The sequence below is a fragment of the Fulmarus glacialis genome, unplaced genomic scaffold (genome assembly GCF_000690835.1).
Source record: "Fulmarus glacialis isolate BGI_N327 unplaced genomic scaffold, ASM69083v1 scaffold14998, whole genome shotgun sequence".
In the NCBI taxonomy this organism is placed as follows: Eukaryota; Metazoa; Chordata; class Aves; order Procellariiformes; family Procellariidae; genus Fulmarus; species Fulmarus glacialis.
In genome coordinates this window covers 1-15,280 of record NW_009229079.1, presented here as the reverse complement: position 1 = coordinate 15,280, position 15,280 = coordinate 1, and the positions used below count along the sequence as shown (strand labels likewise).

The following is a 15,280-nucleotide window of genomic DNA, read 5'->3' as shown; positions in this document are numbered from 1 at the left end:
AATCATGCAGACAAATGCCAAGCCATGCAAGTGTCCAGTAATGGGCTGCTGGGATTGTGCGGCAATGCACAAATGTGTTGGAGACCTCACAGTGACACAACCAGACTGAGCACTGTAAAGTCACATGTTTATTCACCCACACTGGGAAAACATTGTGAAAACTGTCTGTCACTTGATCCAAGTGTTCAGGATTCACTACTACCCACTTCTTTCCATATTTAGCACAGACATTTAGGAAAAAAAAAAGATGTGAAGTACATAAAAAGGTATATGATATGTCATTACTAAAAAGGAAGAGGTGCTTTTGTGTTAAGGAATCACTGCTGGATTTTGGCTAGGACTGATTCAGTGATCTTTTTTTTTCTGGGCTGATTTTCACCAGCTGCCCAATTCCAACACATTGTCAGCAAATATTTTTTTGGCTACAACCAGGTTATTGCTCTTTCAAGTGGTAACACACCTGAGCTGGAAAACAAAGTCTGAATAAACCAAAGACTGAGTTCAAGTGAGATCAGAACTCAGCCGGAATGAACCACCCGCTACTCTGAATTCAGCGGATAACACCAACCAAAGAGGTGACCTGCGTAACATAGCCCTACTTCAAATTTAGGGCTCAGACAGATCTTTACAGTAGGCCAAAGAAGAACATACTCATACTTAAGAGAAAAGGGGATGACTTTTGCATCCCCATTAAGCTTGAGTCTATTTCTGTCTGGGTGCTTTTTTCAGCTTGGTGACTTCTAGATCATATAGAGAATGCTGAAAGGTTTTTCTTCTCCGTTCCACAGATGTAGATGTTCAACACATAGGCAGGAAATACCTTTGTCCTCCCTGTGTATGTCTTCCTGTGGTTTGGTCATTCATGAACTCATGCACACATATGTAACCATTCCCAAATAGCCAGTACTCTGTGGGAATGTCTGCACACAGGTACATGAACTAGCAGGAACACACGCCTGTGTAACAACAGCCCGTATCATGACTCTGTGGATTTGAGACATTCAACATTTGCAGAAACAGTATTAGCAACTTGGTATTCTGAGAGAAGAAAGGAAAAGTCAAGGACATTCTACAGAGAGTGAACAGAAAATAGGAAAGCATTGATTTAGCTCCTTATAGGCAGCACTGCCTGCTGTTATGCCAGCTGGACAGCTGACATACCCATTAACCACTAGGAATCACACTCTGCCCACATACGATAAAACAGGAATTGTTTGCTAGTTCATTGTGGCTGAGTAACTCATCCTGACAAGGTCCACACTGAAATCCTCCCATGTTCTCTGTTGGCTCTGGTGGTGCATGTTTTAAAGTGGGGGTCAAAGGGATTCCTTTATGCCACTACCTCAGGACCATCACAACTTTTGCACCTAAAACAAAAACCCTTTGGTGGGAAGAAAAATAAATGCCATGCAAGATGAGTATCTGTCATGATACTTACCCTGCAATGCTGGAAGGGGATGAAAACTAGCTCCAGTAGCAAAGCAATTCTCCTTGCACTACCCATTGTAACTAACACGTGTATTTACTTAAGGCACTGGAACAGGATGACATGCATACTTGATGCTGAAGAAAATCCTGTTTGTGCCTGTACAAGATTAATTCTTAAAAACTAGTTGTGTTTCTTAGATTCTTACAATATTTTACTCTGAAATGAATGAGACAGCTTGCAGGGTATGCCACCTGATTTGGTCCCACCTGGGCATTTTCAAAGATGAAAACTTTAGTTATCACTTAGCTGAGGAAAGAGGAGGAACCACTGATATATAGGTCTGAAGGTACTTAAAGCAGTATCCAAATCTCTGCTTTGCACTGATTCTCTATGATGTGTACCCTCCTGGATCTTACTGGAGCAATACCATGCTACAGTGGAAGCTAATGTAGAAATAAGTGGCCCACTGTGTTACAGAGGAAACAATCCATGCCAGGGAGGAGGCAGTTCTAGTAATTTTTTATTTGCCAGGCTCTAATTCTGCAACTCACCCATTTAAATACAAATCAATCACAGGATGTCATAAAAGTGTCTCAGAAAGAAACTTTTGCTATTAACAGGACAGAGAGGTGACACATCAAATACACCACAGTTACAATAAAACCAGCGTTCTTTATTACCCCGTATGTACTACCCTGGCACTCCTGTCAATAAATCACCCTGTGTGACCACTGATGAAAATAACATTTGTTTTCTACTCGCACAGCAAGAGGGAACTCTTCCCTAGGGAGATGAAGGCACTTTTTCAGAACATCCCTTTCTGAAAATGGGATAGGGAAGTGTCTGTCCTATGGCTTTTAGCTGAAACTGGGTTTAGAGGAGTTTTGATCTGCATGAATTGAGACAGGCAAGCTCAGCGTTACCCACCCATGCAAGCTCCACTGTATGTTACTTGCAATAGTGAAGAGCAAGCACCATGAAGTACCTGGCAGTGGTGAAATGTCCTCATACCGTGAAGTCCACCAGAAGGCAGAAAAGTCCCTCTCTCAAATGCATTTATATACCTACAGATGCAAATCAGCATTAAGTGGTGACTGCCAAAGCACGGAAGGTGCTTAAATGTTCCTGGTTTAAATTTCTTCAAACAAATACTGTTGACAAGCTTTACGTGGTGACAAATGTCTGTGACCAAACCACTTCTTGGCACTAGAACGGGCCTCTTCCTTAGACTCTGCAAGTGGAACAGTGTTTATCCACATGCTCCACCATTCCTTGGAAGAGGTATGAGGCTGCACCACATACAGCCAGCTGGGTGGACAGACAGGGTGCCATTGTAGGCACCCGGGAACAACAGTCAGTGGAGAGTTTATGGTGTCCAGCACCTTGAAAGAGCACAAAAGATAAAGGCATGAAAATCAAATCATTCTTGAAGTAGTTTTCTGCTAAGAAAAGCACCTGGTCATTTTGTGGATAAATACTTTCCTCACTTTTAAAGGCAAAAATGTGAGTATTTTTCCAGTTCTATAAAGAACATTCATGTTAATAACAAAACTATTAAATATCCTACCCACACTACTATGCTAGAGGACAGATCTTCTGGCCAGAATTCTCTGGCCAGAATTCTGTGATTCTATAACTTCTACCTTGCACCCCTTATCATGAGGTGGGGAATCACCATGGATGCAGAATTTGACCCTTATATCCTCACAACACCCTTGTGAGGTAGATAAGTACAATGACATCTTCTTCAGGAGGGGAAACTGAGGCAAAAAGAGGTGAACTGACTTGCGTGAGGCTGCACAGCAAATCTGGGAGCAGAACTCAGGTCACGCCCACAGATGTCTCCACTGTAACATACTGCCTTACCTCCCACCCAACTTCGTCTCCAGGGCTGAATGAAAAGCATCCACGTACCACTGACAAAATACACCTAGTCCAACACCAATCTTTCTATAGACTACTTCTGCTTCAGGAATGACATAAACAGGTGCTACAAAACACTTTTCTCACAGACCTGAATTCCAAAGTTCACAAGACAATTCCCATTGCTGTCAGCCAGAACAAGCCCTAATATCTGGGCCCCTAAATTTTTCCAAGGCCTTCAACTACAGCCTTTCTCATGCCTTGTCTCCATTCCAAAATTCCAGAGTTAATTAATAAGGCACATCAGGGGCTAATCCAGGAACTTTCACAATAGGTGTGAAGTCCTATAGGCCACCGGCCATTTCCAGGCTGGCACTAACACAACACTGGTTGGCACGTGAAACCACATCCTGTCGTCGAGAGATGGAAAGGCTCCTGGCCCTACCAGTGCCACAATGGAAGAAACACAAAGTCAGCCTTAACTCATCATTGACTAAGATATCAGCTGAATCACGACCAGCACGGAATTATGTTATCTCAACCCTTAATAAGGGTGTCTAAATGCAGTGAGATTTGGGAGTGAAAATAAGGCAATGGAAAATGTGTTGGATGTTGACTTGGAAGGATTCCACCACATGGCTGAGGCCTGATTAAAACATAACATAACATAACATAACATAACATAACATAACATAACATAACATAACAACATACCCCTTCTTTTACTAGACAAGTGTCAACAAGGATTTCTCTGTACAACTGCTGACTTGTGGATATAAGTAATAGTTAATGAATTTTCAGCCCCTGCCTGAGTGCAGTGTTCAATGCTAATGATTTACAAGTACATACCAGTGATACAATAGTTCAAATAATTTGATACCACAGCCTGCCCTCTCTTTATTTAAAGTTCGATAAATTCTAAATCTCGACCTTCATTGGAGGTACAACGGATCTCTTGATCATACTTACGATCCAGAACATGATCCTTAGGGTTGTGTAATTAAACAGCACTTTTGGCTCCAGCACGACTGGAATAAATTTGAGTTGGTTCATGCCTGAACTGATGTGTGACTCCCGAAAGGTAGCAAACACCTGACACTCGATTTGAAGTGGTAATGAGACTTTATATAGGGCTTCGGGCAATAGGGAGTAGCATTAAGGGTCCTTTCCTTGTTTAACACATGAATTCTTCACTGCTCACTGGTTAGTTGTGCTGTTTGCCCAGGTTGGGAATGTGTCCAGCTCAAACATAGGTCTTCCCCATGTGTTGATGGCCAGTGTGACACAGAAGACTCCAATGATGTTCATCACTATTCCAGATCTAACCTGTGAGGACAAAAGTCCAAACCAACAACAATAACCAAATACCAGCACAGCAAATTGCAGCAAGGCCTATTTGTACATAGACTAGAAAGACACAAGGTCAAATAAATCATGACATAGCCATTGTACCCACTGCCCTATGTTCTTGCTTAGGTGGAAATACCAGGGAACACACTGTGCAAAGCCTTTGAACACTTTGCTATATAACTAGTCTAGGAGCTTTAAGGCATGTACAACAAGTTGCTCTTATTAGTTAAAGAACAGCTTCTGCCCCCTTCAAGTCTCCAGTTAGAAAACCGATAATGTTTGGGTGTTCGGCACAGAATCTGGCACTGTGTGGTCTGGCACGCAATCAGAGGACCAGAGCCTAGGGCAACTGATTGTTACCTTCTGCTTTCAGCTCCAGTGGAAACAAGACTTCAGCTACACGTGCCAAAGCCCCAGAAGACTGGAAAGCACTGACTGCATTTTAACCCTTCAGTGTTTAAGAGACTTATGACTTGTCAGTTTTTAATTTCAATTGGGCTGGGATGTATGTCTGCCAAAGCCTGTGAGAAAGGTACTGTTACTTCAGAGATGCAATTCTTTATTGCAATATTAACATTGCATAAGTGAGGGGCATAGGGTGGTAGTTACAGCCCATAAGAGCTTCCTTGGTACTTTGGAAATACTTGGCTAAGAAAATTAAACTCTCATCGTATTTCAGGATAAAGGCAATGGAGAGCTTCAGATAAGAAACCACGCAATTATCACCTTACCATATCCAAAACACGGATGTGGCCATAGGAAAATACTATCGCATTTGGCGGTGTTGCAACAGGTAGCATGAAGGCAAAAGAAGCACTGAGAGTACCAGGCAGCATAACATACAAAGGATGGATCTTGATAGATGCAGCCTGCAATGAAATGGAGAGAATATCACACTGGAGGTGTTCCAAAAGAAAAGCATAAAGAACATTTCCCAGACCACTGAGACACGCAAGCTCATTTCGTTTCCTGGTATTGTATCACCAGAGTAATTTACAAGCATTTTATTCTGAAATCCACATGTGTTTAAAGATAACTTTGCTCTCATTTCCTGTCCCACAATACTTAAAAACAATGCTTGATTCTTTCTTGTTGTTTGTTTTGCTCTATGGTATAATTTGGAGTTCTGGTCAAATTTATCCAACGATTTTTTCTTTGATCTCAGACCACACTTTTGCCAGGGTAACACAGGGATGGGATTATAATTACTAGGCATGTGGAGTAACACTCTTAGACGTTAACATAAACTGTGTGGGACTCAGAACTTAAGTGCCAATTTAAGTCACTAATGGCTCAGCACCTTTATTGGGATAATTTTATTTTGATGAAATGGTCTAGAAAAAAGCAGTTATACTTTCCAAATTAAAGAACAAAATAACCTATTTTTTCCTTTATGCTACAATTTCAATTCTGCTCAGAAAAGGCAGCAAAACTTACCAGGTTTTCCTCCGGAAGTTTTAAAATTGTTCTGGCTGCCTATGGAAAATGACATATTTCTAATAATCAGACCTACCACTTTCTGTATTATAGCATAAAACCATGAAGGTGAAGGAACCATTCAAAGGGATGAACAGAAAGTGCTGGATTTTGTTTTGGTTTGCATTTTGTGTGTGTGTGTTTTTCCAGTTCTGAGTTCGTGGTTCAAATACAAAATGACCAGAAGTAACTGAGGTTTGTTGATCTGTATTAAAAAAGTGACTCTCACTTCACTTTCTCCAGGGCCAAGGGACATACCTTACAGAAGACTTGAACTGGCTTCCTTTTCAGTGAGGGTGCCATGGAACAGGCATCCTGAATTAGCTTCTTCCCCCAAGAAGCTGGTTCTCAGGGTTCAGGCATATAGGTAGGGCAGATTGGAGAAAGCTTGCATTCCCACTTCCTATCTACATACAATGCTATAAACATAGCACTGAACACCAGCTAAAATCACTATCCATTATGGATTACTGACAGATGGACTGTTTCATAACTGGCTTTCAGATTATCACTGGAGCAACATTAAGACAATAAATACAGTATTGCTTTGCCACTAGAGACTGTCAGTTTAACTCTAATCTCCCAGTTGATAGGGTAACAGGATGGAAGTAATCTTACCATGGATGAAAAGACAGGTAGGAAGAGGGTGGCTGTGGCAACATTACTGGTGCATTCAGTGAAGACAGATATAATAAGCGAAAGTACTGCTGCAATGGCCCATGGTGGGATAGATCCTAGTGGAGTCATTTGATGACCCAGCCAAGCTGAGAGCCCAGAGTTCTGACAAAAAAAAAAAAGTGGTTTTCAGTGAGGCTTAGAACCCCTAGCTCATGAACAGGGAAGTCATGTTATATGTAACATTCCTACCAAATAATGCTAGATGACTCCTGAATTATATAAACACCATCCAGGAAAGTACAATGATCTGTCACAAATACTAAAAGAAATTCCTTGCCAACTAGATATAACACTGAGTCCCACTTTCCTGATTTTTCTGGAACCCAAATACTTGTTCACACTTTGGTTACAAAAACTATGTTTTTTTGCTAAACGAAACAATTATTGCTGAGACTACTGCAAATACTCAATGTATCACTCAGAAGTTTCCTGGCATGTTTTTCTAAGATTTCTGAAGATACTGATGCTGTATGAATGCTCTATTGTAGGAACATAGGCAGTGATTGACTCAAACAGCTTACAAAACCTGTGACTTGATGGCTTCTAATGCTCTGGAGCTTTAATAATATATGTATGATGTATGTAGATGAATGTAAGGCCCTAGAGCTTTAATTTGCCCCATGGTTTAAAACTACCTAGCCACAAAACTTAGATCTGAATATGAATTTCCCCAATGCATGGCACTGTTGATAGCTAAGGCTTGCTTTGATTTAGATGCATCTGAGCAGTGATGAAGGAAACAATATGGTTCACCTCAAGATTCTTTCCTGTTTTGGGAATTCAGCTGCCTTTTCTGTGAATTTATGAACATAGGATCAAACCATGGGCTTATGGAATGCAGCATATTGCCTGGCAACAGCCACTGACAAGAAGTTCAAGAAACCCCATTGTACATAATTGTGGAAGATATCTACCCACAAGGATTTTCTTTCTGACCACTTCAGTAGTGGTTTGGTTTAAATCTGAAGATATATATCCTTTAAACAAATCTCAAATGGTTCTGAGAATTAAGTGTTATCTACAAGTGTTGTGGAAGGTGTCCCTGCCCATGGCGAGGGGATTGGAACTAGATGATCTTTAAGGTCCCTTCCAACCCAAACCATTCTATGATTCTATGATTCTATGACCTATACTTATATTTTTATAGCCAGGGCTGGGATCAGCATGATAACAGAAATAAGAAGGGCTGCTTTTCTGGTCCGTCCAGCCAGTGAAGATTCCAAACTCGGCAGCCTCCAAGAAATAAGATAAATTGAAGAAACTTGGTCAGAGCACACAAATTCCTGAAAAAGAGGCACAAACATTCACCTCTCCTCCCAGTTTTTGCTAATTTGGATCTGCCTCCAGATCTGAACATCTTTACTGGGTTTGGCTTTGGGTGCATGCCCAGTAATACAGGACTAGATAACAAACCAGGGAAGTTCGCCTTTGAGTCAGAGAAAAACAGATGTCAGGACATACTGCGCTTGCATCAGCCAAAGCAAAACCTCCTCCCAGCAGCAGCACAATGCTCCAGGGCATCTTCCTCTGAACCACATTCCAGTCTAGCAGCGGGGCTGATAAAAATGGCTTTTTTATATCTGAAGTGAGAAATGAAAAGCAGAACATGTTTTAGGAGAGTGAAGACATTTTGTCTCCTGTTCTATAAGGTACTAGGGAATGACCCGACACGCAGATGCGTATTACTGAGAAACCTGCACAGGGTAAGGGTAATACACATGAGCAGGGACCGTGCCCCAGCCCTGCCCAAGAAGAGAGGGATGTGAGCTACCCTGAAGAACTGCATGCAAATCCAGCATGTTTCTGTCATGTTAACTGGAGCTGGCTAAGTGTTTCACAATGTTACAATTCCTCTTTTAAATACCTTCTTCAGTCTGTTCAGGGTCAGATGTGCTTGGATTCCAGCCTATGAATTTGGGTTTATTAGCAGGAAGGATAAACAGTAGCAGTGCAACAAACACAGCAGGAGCAGAATCAGTGATATACCTAAAGAAGAAAAGAGAACATAGCTCAGAAAATAGACATCTTTCTCCTAGAAGATGGCTGCCTTCCAGCATTGCAGTCATTGCCCTTTATCATCCTGTTTGGGGCTTGTACATTAGCAAAATTGGTCATGAGCTCATGACTGAGGTCTCTCAGACCTGCCACAACACAAACACAGTAATAAAAGAAACTAGCTACAATACACATTAATAAGCAAAGTCACAGATGACAATGGCTTCTGGGAGCAGGGTTCCATCTCTGTGGTGAAGCCAAGATTCAACAGTTGTATCTCAAAGCAAGATGTGTAAAGAAATGGCCTGAATGACAGTCCCATCGTGCATTTTATGTTCTTAATATGCCATAGACATTATGTGAAGAAGCCGTTCAAAGCACCAAATCAATTTCCCAGTGAGTTCTAAGCTATGGTTTAGAGGTGATATTACTAAATATTCAAATGACACCACAACTGATTGGAGCTCATACAAACAAAATACTAACGTGTACATCAGTGTGACTGAGACCAGCATTACAGAATTTTCTCTTCCTTTAGGAGGTTCAACTTGCTGCATGTTCATTGCAGTACAAATTGTCAAACAATAGATCAACTGGTGATCTCGTGCACAAGCAATAGGATCAAGCCCAGCAAACGTGAATTCAGATAAGGTTGGAATGAATGACCCCACACTCAAAATGAAATGTAAGAGCGAGGGAATCTGATTCACAACCAAGAGGGTACAGGATGAAAAAAACTCTAAAAACTTACTTTTCTCCTCCAGGGAAGAGCATGGCGGCCCAGCCTTTTACAAAGCCTGGGTGTCTGGAAAACCACAAGAGAACCAGCAAAACAAACATTAGGAGAACATTGAATTCAGCATAAGAGATAGGGCCTAATTTCTTCATTTCTGCCTTCAGCACGCTGTATGCAGCTTTTTCTTTAGCAGTTCTCTCCGTCCCACAGCCCCAGCTTTTTTTTAAGCTTTAAGAAAAAGGGAGAAGAAAATACTGTAAGTATTAACATACTAGAGGGATTTAACGTGCTTGCCACTGAAGCTGTCACTCCTGGGGACAGACACAGGCTACAGCAGAGGCCAGGAACAAAGAAATGAAAACAGTGTCAAAGTATTTCATGGGGACATGCCAGTTCTCACAGAAGAATGGGGTGTATGAATGGATGTAAGTCTCTGCCCAATTTGGAGCAACCTGGGATGAAAAATTCAGTTTTGAACCAAAGGCAGCAAAACAGATATGCTAGCTCTCCTAGGGTTGAAATTTTCAGATATGAAATTGAAAAATAAATAGGCAATTCTGTCTGAACATTAAAAATGTATAAAGCTTTTGCCTTAGTGCAACTCCCATGAACACAAAAGGTTTCCAGACCTCAAAAGCTGCTGTGAAATGGAACTGCTCTCTGCTACAAAATTAATAACTTGTCAGTGCATTTTTTTATCCAGATCTCTCAGTAAGCTGATCTGCAGTAGCTCAGGGGTTTACACAATATCATGTAGTTAAATACTCACTTGAGTCCCATGAAGGAGCACTGTAGCCAAAGCCAAGCTAGTACCAACATCAGAATCATGTTTGGGAATGCAAACCCAAACCAGGAAGCAAAATTCACAATATCATTACTGTTGGGGTATAACCTGAAAAGAAAAGAAAAATGCTTTCTGTATGAATGTCAAAACATTTAGTGATCCACTCTCCCTTTAATATGGGCTAGTGACACTTATACATGTAAATCTAGGACAATGATTAGAAGTAATCATAGGCAACATCCATAGCCTAACTGAAGTCAATAGGAAGGCAGCCTGGATTTCAGAGCAGAACTTAAATGATCTTTGGTTTTCCCTGTATTTTACTTTAATGCATATAGGAGATCATGTTGTTATTTTAGGTCTCAGTAAGACAAGCGCTGCTGAAAGATCTCCCACACATTCTAGGTACCTTTCACTTCCAACATGCCTGCTCATTTACCCCAAGACAGAACGTTCTTTCTTCCTCCCCATTCATTCCTCTGCTGATTACCAGCAAGTATTTCCAAGTTTCTCAGGAGACCTATAATACCAGCACATAGCTGCCTAAAAAAGGCTGAAGCAGAAAAATAAGGCCCATCACATCATACACATTCCTCACTCTCAGTTCATCAACTGGTTATTGCTCATAGTTTGCAACTGAAACTGTCATCTAAGACTAGTCAGTTGGTCACAGAAACAGTAAGATAGTTAAGTAAAAGAAATGGCAAGAATGACTTACTGATTCATCTGGCCTTTCAATACCATGTTCGGTCCTGTTCCAGTGAGTGTTGCAGTTCCTCCAATGCTGGCAGCATAGCACACACAAAGTGTCATTCCCTTACATATATGCTTCCTCATTTTCTGTTCTTCAGAAGATCTGGGGTCATCAGGGACTTGTCCATTGCTTATAACTAGACACAAAGAACACGACTTGCCTCAGGTAAAGTTAGGGAGGCAGAGAGTTCAGGACAGGGTCTGCAGGCTCAGTGCTTCCAGTTTGTGCATGCCATTTATTTTAATTCAAAAAAGGTATGTCCCTAAATACTTTGGACTCATGTTCATGAGGAGCTGAAGAGAGCGGCTGACAATCTGGGTCTACATGATCCAAGGATGCTGTTGTCCATATCAGTGCCACAGTTTCTCAGCAGTAATTTCCTGTTTCACAGAGAGGCTTACCACCAGCCAGATATTGTAGTCACTGGAACCATTCCAATACCACAGTAAGAACCCAACTAGCTTTAACAGCTGTGAATATGGGCAGAAAAAAACCCACCCAAAACCAAATTCTTGCCTGGCGTAACTGTTAAGACCAATATGTTATGTCAGTTTACATCAACCATGAAATTTTGCTGCTGTGTCCATTGTTCTCTGAGGATAACAGTCTAATCTTGAAGTCTGACTGGACTAATGGAGCAGGACAATGAATTTATGGTAATTACAACCAACTCAACAATACCAAAGGGTATTTTTTGCACACATTTATTACCTTCACTGCACGTTAAAATAAATTAGTCAGCAAAGCCAAGCAGGTCCTTCTAAGTGGACAGAAAACCAGCAAAATTATTACTCGTCTTAGAGGAGAAGTCCGGTTTTGGGAGTCAAGAATCAACATTAAAAAGAGCATTTACAAATATGAAAACTTATCTTTAATACAACTGTTTGGAAGCTAGAAATGAGCAACTTTACAGAGTACTCTGTGACCAAGTGGCATTCTTGTGGGCTTGCACATCTTATATAAACATGGTGTCTGAGCTTTGCACAATCATAGTGCATTCTCCCTTCACAAGTGAGGTAAGAAATGAAGCAACCAAAAAGCAGAGATCACAGTTGTATCTAAACTATGCCTCCAAGTCCAAACAAATATGGCAGTTATGAGTCAATCTCATAGCAGAGCATTGTGTGGCACACATAAATACCCTTCTTCTACACTGTGTCTTCCATGGACATGCGAGCCAGAAAATGGGCATGGTGTGTCCCAGGCAGAAGGTTGAAATGTGGGACACAGTATGCACTACCAACATTTGCACTCATTCTTGCACACCGTCACACAGGGAATCGTGGCAAATCAACTTGCTAATTCAGTGAAATCACATCTCCATGAAAATTCCCAAGACAATCCTTCCTCCTCTGAAAGAGAAAGGCACCAGAGATCTGATCTTTAATGGTATTTAATAATATAGCCCTCTGTAACAGCACAGCAGAGCAGTGAAATCAGAGGGACTGAGTTTGTGCGCAAGGTTCAAATCAAGTGAAACCTACTGCAGAACCACAGAATTGACAGAAGGACCTTGTGGAGTCAAGAATCAGGGTAAGATCATGCTCTAAAGTGTTCCAAAGAGTAATTTGTCTACTGTGAGTCAAATGCCACCAGTTCCTCTTTTCCATGCAGCTTTTAAAGTATTCCTCTTTCTTCTCCCCACCTCCACATACAATCTGGTCAATAAAGAGGTATTTATTACCCCAGAACCAAAATAGGCGTTTGCACAAAACATTTTGAACATTCCTACATGGCTTAGAAGCTGCATCCCCACTGATAATCACAAGATTTAGAAAGTGGGATGCTTGGGGGTTGAATGATATTTCCCACAGGATATGCTTTTCACTTCCCTGAGCAGGCAGTTAAGTCTAGGGAAACTATGGGAGGATAACCCCAGCTTGAAGGAAAGAACATAACAATCTGCATGGGATCTAGCACTAAGCATAACAAAATGGCAGCCACCAAAATTGGAAGCCATTTTGTAAAATCGAAATGTCATGCATTTAGGGATTTTCAGTTAGGTTACCATCCTCTTTCCTTGGAAAAGGTACAGAGAACTCCTTCTAGCTCAGGGAGCTCTGAGCATAGCAAGTTCAGTAGAATCAACTCACTGCTGAGTAGGCCCTTACCATGCACTGAAGTGGGATCTGATGCATTCTTTTCCTCCAGCTCAATCACTGTATTTGTTTGCCCAGTTGCTTGTTCCATCATGGTCACATCATGCTCTGTGTTGTCCATTTGATCCAGGACAGCATGGACAATGGGAACCATCATAGCAGTGGTGGCTGTGTTACTTATCCACATGGACAGGAAGGCAGTGACTATCATAAATCCCAGCATGAGGCTGAAAAGAGAGAAACAGGCAGAGGAGAAAGAAGGAAAGAAAATAGACGCTGCTAGGCTTTCTAGTCACTGTAATTCAGGAGAGTAGAGCCCAGACAGGGATGTGTGTAACGTGCAGTAATACAAAGCAGAGACAGATTCCCTTCTAGGACAGCTCTGCCACCTTCACTGAAGGAATCCCACAAAGCCATTTAGCTCCTTAGTCTGCACATGATTAAGTCTGTCATCATTTTGTCCCCAATGGCAAGCACCTAGAATTTAGCCAGATGCTGTTTTTGGCTAAAGGACCAATAAACTGTTCCTGCTGCCAGACTTCACCTCTGGAAACTCTGCACAAGTGCAGCTAAAGAGGTTCTTGGAGGTTTCCTTCTCTGCTGACTTTAACAGTCATCCCTAGGCCTCTGCTAAATTGACACAGGCAAGGAAGAAGCAATGTAATACTCTTACAGTGCAGGTTTCACCCCAAGAATCAGCAGGACCCTCAGCGCAATCCTTTTGTGAAGATTCCACTGTTCAATAGAAATTGCAACAATCAGCCCTCCAACAAAGAGCATGTTTGTGTCATTTAGGTACTGCAAGCACACCTGAAAGACAGAGAAGGTAGGTCAGGGGCCCAAATGTTGCCTCTTGCTAGCTTCACTAGTACATTTTGCCTTCCATCCCCCAAAGCCATTTACTGCACCAGGCCCCATCCCAATATTGGCAGAAGGGGCAGTTGCAGTCTCAGAGCTACCTCCAGTTTCCTGAACCCCTGATCCCCTGATTAAATGCTGAAATGTCCAGTGCAGGGGCTCTTTGTGCATCATGAACCTTCTTTTTGGATCATCAGGAGTTAATAAAGTACAAAATGACAGCAGTTTCCTAAAACATTTTTAGGGGCTCAAAGTTATTGTGTAGGTACTAGAAATGCTGAGCTCCAAAATGGATTTCTCAGCACCTTCAGCAACCACACCTACTCTTACCAGCTTGTTGGCCAGTAGTGAACCTGGGCTACAGCACCTAACTACAGCCACTCGCCCGTGGACTAAAGCACTAGCACAAACAGCCAGAATGAGATTTGGAGGGGACACAGTGTACTTGCTGGCATCATGCTGTCTACCCTGTCAGAAGAAGTTTGTCCCATGCATTTTGAAATCTCTCAGAGGATATATCAGCACTGCTCTCTCATGGGTTGGGTTATGAACACACAAGCTGCTGACACTAGTGGGATGCTCCTCAGCAGGATCCATGCCCAGAAACAGACCTTCCCCTCTACCACCTCAAGCCCCACACCCTGAACATTTTGGGCAAATGTGTATTTAGTTCAGCACCTTCCCATACAGGAACCCTGAACATTGCTCAACATGTTCAAAAACAGCACCACGGAACTGGAGCGCTTTCCTATCAGATTTGTTTGCTAAATATTGATAGGGGATCAGAGCAATGGATATCCCTGTATCAGATATGGATTGAGCAAGTTCCTTACTGATTTAGAGCTCCGAACTCCAAGCAGAGGGAAAAATACCACAGGCATGAGGGAGGTAACAGCCAGTGGGATCACTTCAGTGCACCAGTACACAGCCATGATGATTATGATATATGCACATTTGGCCTCCTGCAACATAATGGAAGACACATTTAAGCACATTTAAGCCTGCCAGGAGGGCAGGCTCCTTTCAGGCAGCAGAAGCCAGACCTGGGGGGCAGAGGGGTGGGCTCCTGTGGGGATAGCAGGGGCCGGACCTGGGGGGCTCTGTTCCCCGCGTGGGCCCCGCAGGCACTTACCCGCGTCGGCACAGCGACCGGCAGCGGCAGCAGCAGCAGCGGTGTGAGGAAGAGGATGGCGAAGGACTGGTACCTCAGCAGGGGCCGCAGGCACGTCGGGGCCATCTTCTGTGGGGATACACGGTC

General features: G+C 42.3%; 1 protein-coding gene across 1 annotated transcript; it reads right to left on the bottom strand.

Moving 5' to 3' along the window:
• Positions 1–4,173: 4,173 nt before the first annotated feature.
• On the bottom strand, positions 4,174–15,271 carry SLC13A5 (solute carrier family 13 (sodium-dependent citrate transporter), member 5). Its single transcript, XM_009583735.1, has 12 exons — positions 15,155–15,271; positions 14,856–14,984; positions 13,838–13,974; positions 13,177–13,391; positions 11,030–11,201; positions 10,297–10,419; positions 9,543–9,755; positions 8,661–8,782; positions 8,258–8,376; positions 6,737–6,898; positions 5,374–5,511; positions 4,174–4,618 (listed from the first exon to the last, which is right to left on the bottom strand). The coding sequence occupies exons 1-12, from the start codon at positions 15,257–15,259 to the stop codon at positions 4,490–4,492; spliced, it is 1,764 nt and encodes a 587-aa protein (XP_009582030.1). The 5' UTR covers positions 15,260–15,271; the 3' UTR covers positions 4,174–4,489.
• Between the last annotated feature and the right edge of the window lie 9 nt (positions 15,272–15,280).

Bases quoted from the DNA above. Each gene is read 5' to 3' on its own strand.
- SLC13A5 (XM_009583735.1), bottom strand. From the start codon at position 15,259: ATGGCCCCGACGTGCCTGCGGCCCCTGCTGAGGTACCAGTCCTTCGCC. The intron at 13,392-13,837 runs GTAAGAGTATTA...CTCTCTTTTCAG, and splicing joins CTTGGGGTGAAACCTGCACT to CCTCATGCTGGGATTTATGA. The intron at 4,619-5,373 runs GTAAGGTGATAA...TTGTCCTCACAG, and splicing joins ACATCCGTGTTTTGGATATG to GTTAGATCTGGAATAGTGAT.